Source organism: Geotrypetes seraphini, chromosome 3 (genome assembly GCF_902459505.1).
Source record: "Geotrypetes seraphini chromosome 3, aGeoSer1.1, whole genome shotgun sequence".
Lineage (NCBI taxonomy): Eukaryota > Metazoa > Chordata > Amphibia > Gymnophiona > Dermophiidae > Geotrypetes > Geotrypetes seraphini.
This window is the reverse complement of record NC_047086.1, coordinates 206534566-206547780: the sequence shown is the minus strand read 5'-3', so window position 1 is coordinate 206547780 and position 13215 is coordinate 206534566. Positions and strand designations below refer to the sequence as shown.

The 13215-nt window shown below is 43.7% G+C and overlaps 1 protein-coding gene across 5 annotated transcripts in view; it reads right to left on the bottom strand.

Moving 5' to 3' along the window:
* Window positions 1-13215, bottom strand: part of SLC11A2 (solute carrier family 11 member 2) — a 194705-nt gene that overhangs the window by 21121 nt on the left and 160369 nt on the right. For all 5 annotated transcript variants that reach the window (XM_033935870.1, XM_033935868.1, XM_033935871.1 and 2 more), the window contains 2 exons: window positions 9327-9480; window positions 2064-2117 (listed from right to left, as the gene is read on the bottom strand). In XM_033935870.1, coding sequence (XP_033791761.1) covers window positions 2064-2117; window positions 9327-9480 — 208 coding nt within the window. The remainder of the gene's footprint in view (window positions 1-2063; window positions 2118-9326; window positions 9481-13215) is intronic.

Sequence of the window (13215 nt, the reverse complement as noted above, 5' to 3'; positions counted from 1 at the left end):
TTTGGTGCATGTTATCACTATCTGTGCTGGTAAAGCACTTTTGGTGTAATTCAAACTCTGGCTGCTGGTGCATCACTCTCACACTGACAGGAGAAAGAACTAAGTCAAGCAATCCAATTGGTTTAATTTGACTTTCTACCACAGGGGTGGGCAACCACAGTCAGTCAGGTTGTCAAGATTTCACAATGAATATGCATTATTTGCATGTACTTCTATTGTGTGCAAATAGATCTCATGCATATTCATTGTTAAAATCTTGAAAACCTGACTAGGTTGTAGCCCATAAGGTCCATTGCTATCCTATATCTACTTTTCCTGTTAGAATTTTAGCATGGCCTTCACATCTCTGGGGTAGTTCAGTAGTCTTCTCTACTTGTTTTATGCCATCGGGAAAACATTTAACTTAAGTGGTTAACCAAATGCTACATTTCAGAGTTCTTTTGTAGGATTTTAGCCAGGCTCTCTTTATTAATAGCATTTAAACTTCTTATGCGACACATTCTGCTCTTCACAACCTTGTTTTTTTTTTTGCTTAGTGTCATTCTTTTCTATAGATTGAGATTAGATACATGTTTGAAAACGAAGAAGAGAAAGTAGCTGTTTAAAATACAGCCCCCAAACTTTGAGGTAGCACAAAAACACTTTTTGTTGTTGTTGCTAAAATATGGAAAGTACAATCCCATTGCTTCCAATCACTGTTCCTGCAGTGTAATAAAATATAATTGCCTATGTCCCTCAACTTCTCACAATGTGCAGATAACAACAGGGGTCACAGGTGGTAAGCATGCCCATCTAATACCCCAAACAGAACCAACACAAAGGCTGGCCAAGAGAGTTTTTCCTCCCTGATCTCACGTTACTTAATGAGTTCTGACATGAAGATTGTTAGGTATATGCTTGACCATATCATTTTCAGTCTTTAAGGCAGAAAAATAGCATCTAATTATACACAGCTTGGGGTAAGTACCGTAGGTTTGAATACAACACAGTAGTCACTGAAATGGCAAATGCATGAAACTGTTTTAAAGCTGAGTTTTTGTACTATCACAACAGGGCTGTTGCATAACTGATGGTACACCCCAATTCTACATAATGCTAAACTTCCCTGACTGCACAATTTTCTCAGGACTTTTGAAAAAATTGGATTAAGATTGTATGGCCATAATCAGAGGACCTCAGTAATATGATTAGTAAATAGTGGAAGACGTATACTTTTAAGAAAACAAGGGGCCCTTTTATTAAAGCTTAGTGTGCGCTAAATGCTAAGATGTCCAGAGGTAAAAAATGCACACATTAAGCCTTTTATAAAAAGGGCCCTCAAAGCAGCAATATATTCACTTTTGTCCCATTCCACATCTTTCCCAGTAATTTTGCTGGATAAATGGGGAGCATTTGCACTGGAGGAAAGCTTTGTTCAATCTGCTCTAGAGTGCCCTGCTCTTTTAAATCACCTGGCTTTCATTTTACTTGCCAATTGTGAAAGATGTGCAAGTAGAGTTGCAAAATTGTATGTCAGTACTGGAACTAAGAAAGCTCAAAGTAAAGGACTCAGCCAAACTTATCAGTGTAGTGTCTGTGTAGTGTAAAAGTTTTCTCTTAGTGTTATTCTCTATTTGTTTTTCATGTTACTTTCCCCAAGATTGTTGATTTGTATTTGGTGATTGGCACAGGAAAAGACCTTCTTTTTGACTGTGGGTCACCTCCTAAAACAGGAAGGCCCTTAGGGATGTGCACAAAATAAAGTGAAGAAGAGAATGAATTGATTTTCACCTCTGACTAACGGTATCTCCCCTTTATGCTGTGCAGTTTTTTGAAAACCTAGACAAAACCAAAACAAAACACACTACATCTGAAGTTCCAGATGGCAGAATGTCAGTAAATTATCCCTTAAACTTAATCATTCTGTGCAAATTGCACATACATTTGTGGTATGTTCACACAGTAAACCATAGAAACACACTGGCTCTGATGGCTACCATCCCAAGTACAGCAGACAGACTCAGTGGTTAGTCAGAGGCGGAACTGGCTTGCTCTTCAGTAAGCATTATTCCATGGATGCTTACCGTTTGACCACATTCTAGGAAGGACACGCCCAAGGCCACCAAGCACTGCCACGTCTGGGGAGGGGAGAGAGAAAGCAAACATAGCTTGGTTATTGGCAGTAACTGTGTAACAATATATCAGATTTTATTTCCCAGCCAATCACAAGTCTGATGACAGATAAATACCAAATTGGCCTAATCTCTCTCTCTCCAGTTATTACTACTGTTGAGGATGTGATCTGCAGTTTTGTTTTGTTTGCTGATGTATTCTGTCTGCCAGCTCTATGACATGATCAAATTGTTAAATAATTGCTCCTTATACAAAATGAAAGATTAGGTTCTTACATGGATAATCTTCTTTCTGTTAATCTTCACAGGAGTCCTGGATTGGTAGTATGAAATGTTGCTAATATTTAGGTTATTTCCAGGTACTAGTGACCTGGATTGGCCACTGTGAGGACGGGGTACTGAGCTAGATGGACCATTGCTCTGACCCAGTAAGGCTATTCTTAAGTTCCGTACATTAGGTGATCAATCCCCAGCCGTGAACAGGCTTTGCATGAAGTGTGTCACCTTATAGCTTCCCATACTTCCCCCATTCCCAGTGGAGTGGAGTGCCCTTTCAGTTCATTCCAAAGCAATTGATCTCCACCGGAATAGAATACAAAGAAGGAGGGGTACAGGGAACTTCCCCGCAATCATACATATCGGTTCAGCAACTTATAAAAATGCACTTGTATACCGCTATACCTTTCAGTTCAAAACGGTTCACAAAGTAAGAAGGTTATACAAGCATCTTAAGGTTTAGATTAGATTAGATCATAAATTATAAGCTCATTTATAAAATTTATCAAATAAGTAAGTCTTCAGCATCTTTCTAAAAGCCTGATAAGAACCAGAATCCTGTATTAATTTACCAAAACTTATATCCCATGACGCTACCATAGGCTAGAATTCTTAAAAAAAAATAAAAAAATAATAATAACTCACTTGTAAACACAACCTTTAACTAAAGGAAATGTAAATATAGTAAGCTTGTGCAGTGCTAATTTTCTGTCGGTAAATATAAAGTGATCAATGAAATAATTTGGCACAAGGCCCGATAACATTTTGAAACAAAAACATCCCAATTTAAAGAGTATCCGCGCCTTGATTGGAAGCCAATGCAACATCCGATAGTACTTTGTCACATGCTCTGATTTTTTCAACTTGAAAATCAATCAATCAAACAGCTGTGTTCTGGATAAGCTTCTTCTACGGTGCCTGACAAGGCGAAGCCAGAAAAAGATCTGGCAGGGAGTGAGCAAACTCCAAGGCATAACCGTCCCGAATCACTTCAAAGACCCACTGATCTGCCCATTTTGGAGAAAACAAAATCGCACAGCCAGGCACCCACCGGCATCAGAGGGGGTGCAGGCAAGGAGTCATTGGGCAGGACGGGGTGCGGGGGCAGCAGCAGACGGATTTCGAGCACCTCAAAGTGCCCCCCGAAAGGAGTGCATGCGCTGAAAGAAAACAACCCCTGGAAAACCCAGAAGAGGAGAATGGAGCAGCCCCATGCCCAGGGTGGTATCTGAGGAACTCTCGCAGACGTCCCCGAGCAGTGCCACCCCTAACAGCCAGGCGAGCGTGTTCTTCAGGCAGGCAGGGCACTTTAGAGTCTGAACCAACTTATCCAAAACCTCTCCAAACAAAAAAACAAAAAACAAAAACCCTAAAGGGAAGTAAGTTTAGTCTTGGATGCTGCAACCGCTGACCAAGCGTGAATTCACAAGGTACGACGAGCGGTCACCCCAAAAGACATAGACTTGGCAGACGTCCGCACCAAGTGCTAGAAGGCATCAGAGGAAAGAGGCTGCCATTTGAATCTTTGCCACTTCCTGATCCATGAAGGACCAGTCAGACTCACAGTCAAGGACATACTCAGCCCACCGAAAAACGGCTCGAGCTACGAGCCCCCCACAAATAGAGGCCTAGACACCCAAGGCAGAGACATTAAAATTCTGCTTAAGAATGGTCTCCAACATATACTCCTCAGAGTCCCGGGAAGCAGAACTGCCATCTATGAACACAGTATGTCATGTAGCAATAGCTGAGACCAACGCGTCCTCCACTGGCATCTTCAAGATAGTCCTATTCCCCTCCAGGATGGGATACAAATGAGGCCTGGAGCTCATTTATTTTTTATATACCGCCTAACCAAAAATGATTCTATGCGGTTTCCAACAAATAAATAACTAGTCATACAGTGAAGAGTACAATTTAAAAGGAAAATACAATTCTAAGCAATGTACAATAAATAGGAACTGATCTACAATGGAGAATATGATTTAAAAGAAAAGTACAATTTAAAAGAATGGTTCTAAACAGTTTACAACAAATAAGATCCGATCGTACAGTAAAAATGCAATTTTAAAAGTGATACATTATCTAAAAGAAGTGTATTCCACTGCGCCATAATAATATCCCAAATATCCTGTAACACAGGCAAAGAGCGGAACGCAGAGCAGATCACCTTAAGAAGAGGGTCCTCCACACGCGGGATCTCAGGTGGCGCCTACTCAAAGCGCAACACCAAGGAGATCTGAATCGGAACTGGGAGCTCGTCCCTCTGAATAAAAAGGTGCACCACGGACACCTCCTCGCTAGTAGACAGAAAAAAACAAGTCCCTGGTACCAGCAGCCATCCCCTCGAGAGGATCCTGGAGGTATCCCCAAGTGTGCAGGACCTCATGCATTGGTTAAAACACTCCTCAATTTTCCCTTCCCGGGTGGATGGAGGGTTGGTGTGCACCCTTTACCTTTTTTAATCTATTGCATATGCCCAGAGGTACAGGGGGAGCCCTACCTTCCAAACTGCGGTCATGAACCCATTCTGCTTGGCATGGCGGTGGTGGCGTCGGGCACAAGCTCGCTACCCACTGGCCTCTCCCTTCTTGCAACTCCAGTGTAATCCTAGTTTCACCCTGAGATTGAGCCATTCGCCACCTGGGCCTCTAGGGGGGCCTCCACTCTCTCTCATATGGTAGATGGGGACACGGAGGCTTTCATTTCGTTCACTCACTTTAAGGATCAGTGGGATATTCCCAATCAACACTTCTTTGCCTATTTACAAGCCTGGCATTATTACCAGAGCCTTCACCAATGGTTTGGGGAGGGCTGGACCTGCGAACCTCTGGATGCATACTTATTCAGCGTACCAGCCTCACAGGGTTCCCTCTCGGTCTGGTACAGGGTGGTTCGGTCCTCTGCTTCCAGCACGCAGTTGGCCATTCTGCGTGACGGGTGGAATCGGGGCCTGGCTGCACAATACAGCCCTGAATCCTTTTTGGAACTTTTTCATACCTTACATACTTTTGTGAAATCAGCAGCTTGGCAGGAGACCCAATTTAAAATCCTCCATAGGGCATACATCACTAAGAACAGGGCACCCGCCTGGGCTTGTGGGGGGAGTCTTTCTGCACCAAATGTCAGGAGGCCCCTGGGAATCTATTGCATTCCTTTTTAGAATGCCCTGCACTGTCCATATGGAACTCCTCTTTTGCGCAGCTTCAATTAGTCCTGCAGCGCGACATTGAGTGGGATTACAGAACATTGCTTCTTGGTGATCAGGTCCTGCTGGAGGAGCATGGCCTCACAGTGCCTCAGAGGCACTTCATTTATTTGACTTTGCTGACGGTCAAAGGAACCATCTTGCACTATTGGACTCAGGAGGGCCCTATCCCTTTGTTATATTGGATCAACCTGATGATCGAATTGGCCCACTTTGAACTCTGCTACCACACCCACTGAGCTAATCCTGAGGTGCTGGCCTACCTGGCCTTATGGAAGGTGTTCTTGCGGTTGCCTCTGGTCTCCCGGGATGGAATGGGGCAGGGGTAGGGAGGGGCGGGTATGACTGTGGTAACTAGAGTGTGCATGTCTGTTTGTATGGGTTGTGCTGCATGGAGTGCCTCTTTTTCCCTCCCATCGATGTGGGGGGGGGGCATGCCATGTTGTCAAAAGAAACAAAACTGTGGAGCCGATGTGAGACAGGCTGTTTTTGATTTTTGGACAGTCCTGTAGTTTCTTGATGTATTGTTTTCTTGGCGATGACTGTTCTCTTCTTCTGACTGACATTGTTTGCCTATTTTTACCCTGTGTTCTGCTTGTTTCTCTTGTTGACTCTCTAATAAAAATGATTTTCAAAAAAAACAAACAAACAAACAAAAAAAAAAAGAAACACTCCTCAAACAAGTCCTCGCCCCAGACCACATGCTGCGCCTGGATGAGGGAGAAGGAGGGGGGACGCGAAAGAGTTAAGGGGTCAAAACAGCAGGGGGCGCAGAGGGAACAACACCCCCCCTCCCGAGACCCTCGAGGCATAAGCAGGACCTCCAGCTGCCTGAAAATATGCTTTACACAAAGCAAAAAGAAAATGAGGGGGGGAAAAACCCCCGGCGGCACCATGGGACTCCCTGCCACAGAAGGGGGACCCAGCTGAAGCCTGTCCCTGTTATATCAAAACAGGGAGAAGGTCACCTGAGGCTACATACAAGATGGAGGGGGCTTCCTGACAAAAAACGCAAAACTCCCGCCAAAAATAACCTCTCCAGGGCCTGTAACGGCTGGGAAGCCTGAACTGTCCAAGCCGCTAAAGCAGGCAAGCCAGCATCAGCTGTTAGGGAATCCCCAGCCACTTCGGCGGTAAGGGAATCCTTTTTACCCTTACCATCAGCGGCTGAGGAAATCCTCCGTGGGCAGCGGGGAAAGACCGGGCTTCCCTGCTAATAGTTGCCAACTCGCAAGGCACTAGCGGCAGGAAGCCCTGGATGTCGGCACCTGCTGCCGAGACTCTTCCATTGCACCGGCCCGAACAGCTGTTTTCAGGCCGGCCGTGAGTGCCTCGCGTCTGGAGCACAATGAGCACTTTTTCCCTTGCAAAGTGCTCATTACTCCATACGTGACCTAGCTAAAGAAAAGTGCCGGTTAGTTGAAAAATTCAGTAATTTACAGCATATTTAAAGGGAAAGCAACCCTTCAGACCGGCACTGGCTCAGGATTTTTTTTTTTTTACACAGAACAGACTCCACTGGCTCTCAAAGCAGTATGCCTTGCTTGATTTAGGGGGCTGAGGCACCTAAAATGTTGGGGAGGTAGAGGAAAGGGGGGGGAGGGACCCAGCACAAGATCCTCTGAGTTTGACACCCCTGAGATCAGACGGACCCCGAAAAATGGCCCACCCACTCTCAGTCCGGCACAAAATTAGGGAGTAGGAGTCTTCAACAAATTCCAACAGCGCTAAAACAAGGGAGATGGTTACAACTCACTCACATCTGCTGGAGACCGAGAGAAGACTGAGGAAATTAGGGGGAGTAACCTATTAAGTACTACTCCAAAGTCTGTGTCTCAGCCTCCACCTGCTGATCATGATGAGATATAACCCGTTTGTTAAGATGCCTATGCTGGTCTGAAGAGTTGCTAAAGAATCAACAATCTCTGAGTAGAGCTGCACAGCTGGCTTCATGAATCCAGTGTAACACAGCTCAGCTTAGAGGGGGCTTAACTAAGCTTGTGGTGGATCCAAGAGGATATCACAGGTATGAAAATGTGTAGAGGCAGCAGAGCTGTGCCTCAATGAGTGCCATAAGGTGGCTACAAACAATCCAGCAAGAAAATGTAGACCTGTTGTTAAAAGTAATGGACTATGAAAATACATATGCTGAAGGAGTGTTCCAGAAGATAATGGAGCACATAAATCTCACTGTTCTAACCAATGGTGGTGACTTGAAGCAGAAACCTACAATAAAACCTGTAGCAGCTGTTTTCAGAGGACAGCAGGATGGATATTCTCACTGGTAGATATTATCTGACAGAGTCCACTGTGGTAAGCGCACTCCAGTGTGCTTTCTAGAAGCATTTGGAAATGGTCCATCGCAAATGAATGGGACTAGCTGGTCCTGCATAAAGATGGCAGGCAGGAAGGCTCATCAGTGTGTAGTGGGTCGCTTCACAAGGATTCACTAAGGAACACTGTGGAGCCCTTACTGCAGCAGACTCTATTGGATGATGTTACCCACCGGCGACAATATCTACATCCTTTACAGCTGGAATCAACTAGGCTCCATGCATTTTTCTTTGCTGCACCTCATTTCTGGTTGAACTCCCTTCCCCTTTCTATTCATGCTGAATTATTCAAAAAAATTCAAATCCACGTTAAAATTTTGGTTGTTTAGGGAAGCTCTTGACCCCACATAGGAAACCATACTGGGGGGCTTGTCTGCTGCTACCTATCATCATTAACCACTGTCATTCCTTCCCATTCTGCCCTGATCTATAAGTGCGAGAGTAAATATTGCTTTCTTTCCTATTGATATTGTAGTCCCTTTCTGCCTCATAATATTAATTTTGTTACTTGTACACCGCCTTGATCTGCCTGTTAGTGATGGTGATATAGCAAATCTAAATAAACTATAAATCACTAAGGACACCATGTAGGAATGTGCCTAGAATCACTGGAAATTACTTTTCAAGAATAAGGATGTCTCAAAATGCCCAAATGGACATCCATGCACTTAAAACGTTCAAATCCTGATTTTGCAAAGGTAGAAAAGTGACATACAATGCTGCAGTATGTATAAATACCAAGAGGGTATGTTTTAAGCAGAACTAGGGAAAGCCTAAAATCAAGACATCCAACAGTGATTCGAACGGGATGAAATGTCCAAGTCTAAAAAGGACGACATCCTACGTTAGATCTGATTCTATTGCATCTAGGGTACAAAAAAGTGCTCTAATTGAGAATCTAACCACTGGAGGGATTAAGGCATGACACCACCTTACTCTTTCAGTTTGCTGTCTCCTTCCCTGAAAGTGAAACTGAAAAGGGCTCTATGATAGCTTACGGTATTATAGGTATTCCTAAAGCAGGAAGCAAGTCTGAGGAGTAGCCTTGGTAGTTAGCGCAGTGGACTTTAAACTAATGGGCTCAGGTTCAAATCATACTTTAACTTTTATTTTGTAATTTTGAGCCTTCCACAAACGAAAAATACATACTCTACCTAAAGATACAGTATAAGCAGGCTTTCTGCCCCAAGTTTGTCAGGGTGAAGTATTGTAGAGAGAGGAATCATAGTATGAAGAATGAGAAAAGCCTTCTAAGCACACTGTAGAGAGGGCTCCACATTCTCTACTTAGGAAAGGAAGAAACGATTGAATTAAAAACAAACAAACATACACACATCTCAATCCACAGACTCTCATGTGAGTGAAATTAAAGGGGATAGAAGGAGTGGCCCTACTTACCAGATAGACCACAAAGCATAAGTAAGCAATTGAAAGGATCGCAGCAACCACATATAAGGCCACATGGCCCAAGGCAGACACGTAGACAATCACGAAGTACATATTTATGGAGCAGATAAGGAGGATGAGAATACCACCAGCAATCTTCCAGCCACTGCCAGGGAAAAAAACAACAGAGAGATGTGAGATAACAGCTATACAGCTTTATTCCTCAGATCAGTGATTACCAAAGTTGTCCTGGGGGATCTCCAACCAGTCAGGTTTTTTAGGATATCCACAATGAATATTCATGGCAATGATTTACACATACTGCTTCCTTGGAGTGCCAATCTCTCTCAAGTATACTTATTGTGGATATCCTGAAAATCCCTTGGCTGGCTGGGGTTCCCCAAGAACAGGTTTGAGAACTACTGCCTCGGATCATTAAGAGTGCTTACTTCTACACAATAAACAAAACATACTATATGAAAGCAGAAAAGACCAATTGATAAGACTGACTGAGCCAGTTATTCTGTTCCACACTACTAGGGATACAACCCAGCTATAGAAGCTTGTGATATATCCAAAACCTTTATGATGAACGGAATCCTCATAAGATAATAAATGTTTCCATAGGAACTGGCATCCTATATTTAGTAAAGTATTATATCACCGGGACAGAATCTATATAGCTTAATAGCTTAATATATTACTACTACTACTGTTAATTATGTCTACAGCCCTACCAGAAATACGCAGCGCTGTACACAGTCGCAAATATATTTAAAGTGTTTTTATTATTTTATAAATTACCTGGCCGATATTCAGCTGGTAGTAACAATATTTTTTATTTTTTTTTAACTGCTGACTGAGCCATGTCCAGAACCTGGCACTGAATATCTGTGGTTAATTTGACTGATGCTGGCTGCCAGGAGTCCTAGCTGAATATCATATGGGACCCTCATGACCCTTTTCTTCTTTATAAAGCCCCCAATCCCCCTCTTTATCCCTGGAAAATTTCCTTTCTACCCCCCAGCTTGCTGCTATTTAAACCCCTCTCCCCTGTGGTCTATGTGTCTGGTACTCTATGGGAAGGAGCAAGACCTTCTCACTCCTGCCCCTTGCGGCTTCCCTAAGAACATGACTGCCACAACCTTTGAAGCAACTCGTGATAATCCTGCGAGAAGTCATAGCAGCCATTTTCTTAGGGGAGCTGCAAGGGGCAGGAGTGAGGGGGCTTTGCTCCTGCCCCCAAGGACCACCACAGATAAGGACTGTGTGAGGAGAGGGAATGAGGGGGGATTTTTCAGGAGGTGGCAAGGGAATTTGGGGAAGGAGGCTTTAAAAAGAAGAAAAAGGTTATTTGGGGGCAGCACTCACATAGCTAAGTAAATATTGGTTTCTTACTCGAAGTTCCCAAGCATCACATGGGTTTCTTTATGGTTCCCAAGCCAAAGTCCTATAAATCTGCATTTTGTTGTTTCAGGAAAGTTAACATTTTTTTCTTTATTTGATGGTTTAGAGTAGACCATTGACATTCAATGAAAAAATTTTAATCTCCATCTTTTCCAAATACTTAATCCAATAATAATATTTCAAATTAGGTAAAGTAATATGATTAGACACAATTACACTGTTTATACAATTTAAAAAAAAACAAATTTCCCCTCTTCAACCCCTCTCGAGACTACAATGGAAAATCCCGGCAGCCATTCCGATGATGGCTCTGCACAGGGCAGGAGCATAGGAAGATCGCTTCACCACTAGACCACCAGGTAATGTTCCGGGGAGGCTTGAACGGCTTAAAAATAGCCAAAAAATAAAAATAGGTTTTTTGTAAAAAAAAAAAAAATCGCGAATAACCAAATCCGCGGATACTGAAACCATGGATTCGGAGGGAGAAGTGTACTGGATTCAGAGGGAGAAGTGTACTTGTAAAGTTACGAGGCATTTGATAAAATATTTTCAAAGTTATTTAATGACCAAAGTATGAGCCTTGTTTTGTGCGACAAATTTTTTGGCCCATTTTGCTGGACAACAATGAAAAAAAATAATCTTGTTCCGAGTCTTAATATTTTGCACAGATTAATTTAAGACCTTAGGTTACTCATACATAAAAATTCATGGAATTCTGAGATGGTTGACTGGGGACATGTTTCAAAATTGGACCACTTGACATAGAATGATCCAAATTGTTTTACTGCATATCATGTTGACATTGTAATTAGAGAATGACACGAGGAAAAAATCTGTCCCCGTCACTGCCCCTGTCCCCGTCATCCCCTTCACCGCCCCGTCACCGTCACTGCCATCCCATTCACCGCCCCGTCACTGTCCCCTGTCACCTGCCGGGGTCTCAGTAAGGTTAAGAAGACCTCCGGTAGAGGGTAGCACACTCCTGACGTGGCTCCCAAAGGGGGAGACCTCACTGGTGTCTCACTATCTTGGGCTTTGCTAAAAATAAAGCACCGTGAGTCAAGTTGAACAAAAATAATGTGTAAAGTTTAATTAGTCACTTGCCACATAAATCATATCAGCTATTATTATAGTCCAAGTTTCCTTTCTTCCCAAACAAGACAAAAAGAAAGAAAACAGAAAACAAAAAGACTTTTAACTTTCACCCCAGTCCAGTGAAAGCCCAGCAAGCTTTCTATCAGGTATGCTTCCAGTCCAGGTTTTAGGGCTTGCTCTACCTGATCACACAGTCTCTGAAAAACACTGCACAATTAGTCTCTTAAGCACTTATCCAGCCTTAAGCTGGAGTCCTGGGCTTACTAACCAACACAGTCCAGTTTCTTCACCAGGTATTTACAGTCTTGGATATAAAGTAAACTTTAAGCAAAAACAAAAGACAAAAACTGAAGCCTTACTGCAGGCCCCTAAATTTCCAGCCCTGATTAGCTCACAGTCCTTTGGGCTTCTCTTGAGATCCTGCACAGCTGCAATGTAGCAATCCAATCAAGCTGGTGCAGCACTGCTCTAAGCTTGTTTTTACAGCACAAACAATCAAAACAGTTCTGCCAAAAACTCTTCTCCACTATTATTCCTGTACAGCCTTGTACCTGTAGTGTTTAGTGGAAAGTTGCCAAGCCCACATCCATGGCTTCTTCCATAACGGTCTCCAGCATACACCCTTCATCCAGGTCCATGCTTTCTGGTGTATCCAGCTGCTCTGCTGGTTCCTGAGGCATTGGAGCCTCACACTCCATTGGCTCTGGAGTGAGGTCTGGCCTTCTCCTGGCCCGGAGAACTCTCTCTGCCAGACTCTCTTGGGCAGCCTCCTTTAATGCTCTGGAGAGCTGCTTAACAGGCTTAGGGCCACGCCCTACACTGGGTGATCGTGTGCCTAGCTTGTGTGTTCTTGGGCTCCCCCTCAGGCTACAGGGTAGAATATCACTGGGAGCTTGATTAAATCCCTTAGTGTGACTGGAAGTTTTTCTGGGCCGGGCAGTTAACCTAAACTCAGGGCACTGCTCTAGGCTAGAAGGCTCAGGATAGGCAGCTGGGCTTTCAGGATCTTCTTCCTGATCCTTTTCAGGGAGAGTCTGGTCTCGAGTAAGAGACTGAGACCGGGTTTCCACTCTGACATGACCGTCTCGGGGAGCGGAAATGTCACACCCCGCAGCATCCATATAAGCCTCAGTACTGCGAAACACCATGAAGACAGAAGAGAGTCCTGCCACTACTACTACTGCACTGAGAATCTGTTTCAGTGCCTCTGCCCTGTAGTAAAAACAGAACATAAAATAAATCAATTGACTTGTCCCCCATGTTCACCTATAGCTAGAATCAGGTCAATTGTGCACACTAAAAATGCCCACCTGAGCACATAATCATGCAGCTGCTGCAGTACAATGAGCAACAGGAGGATCTGGAACGTGAGCGCAGACAGGCAGTGACACAAAAACAG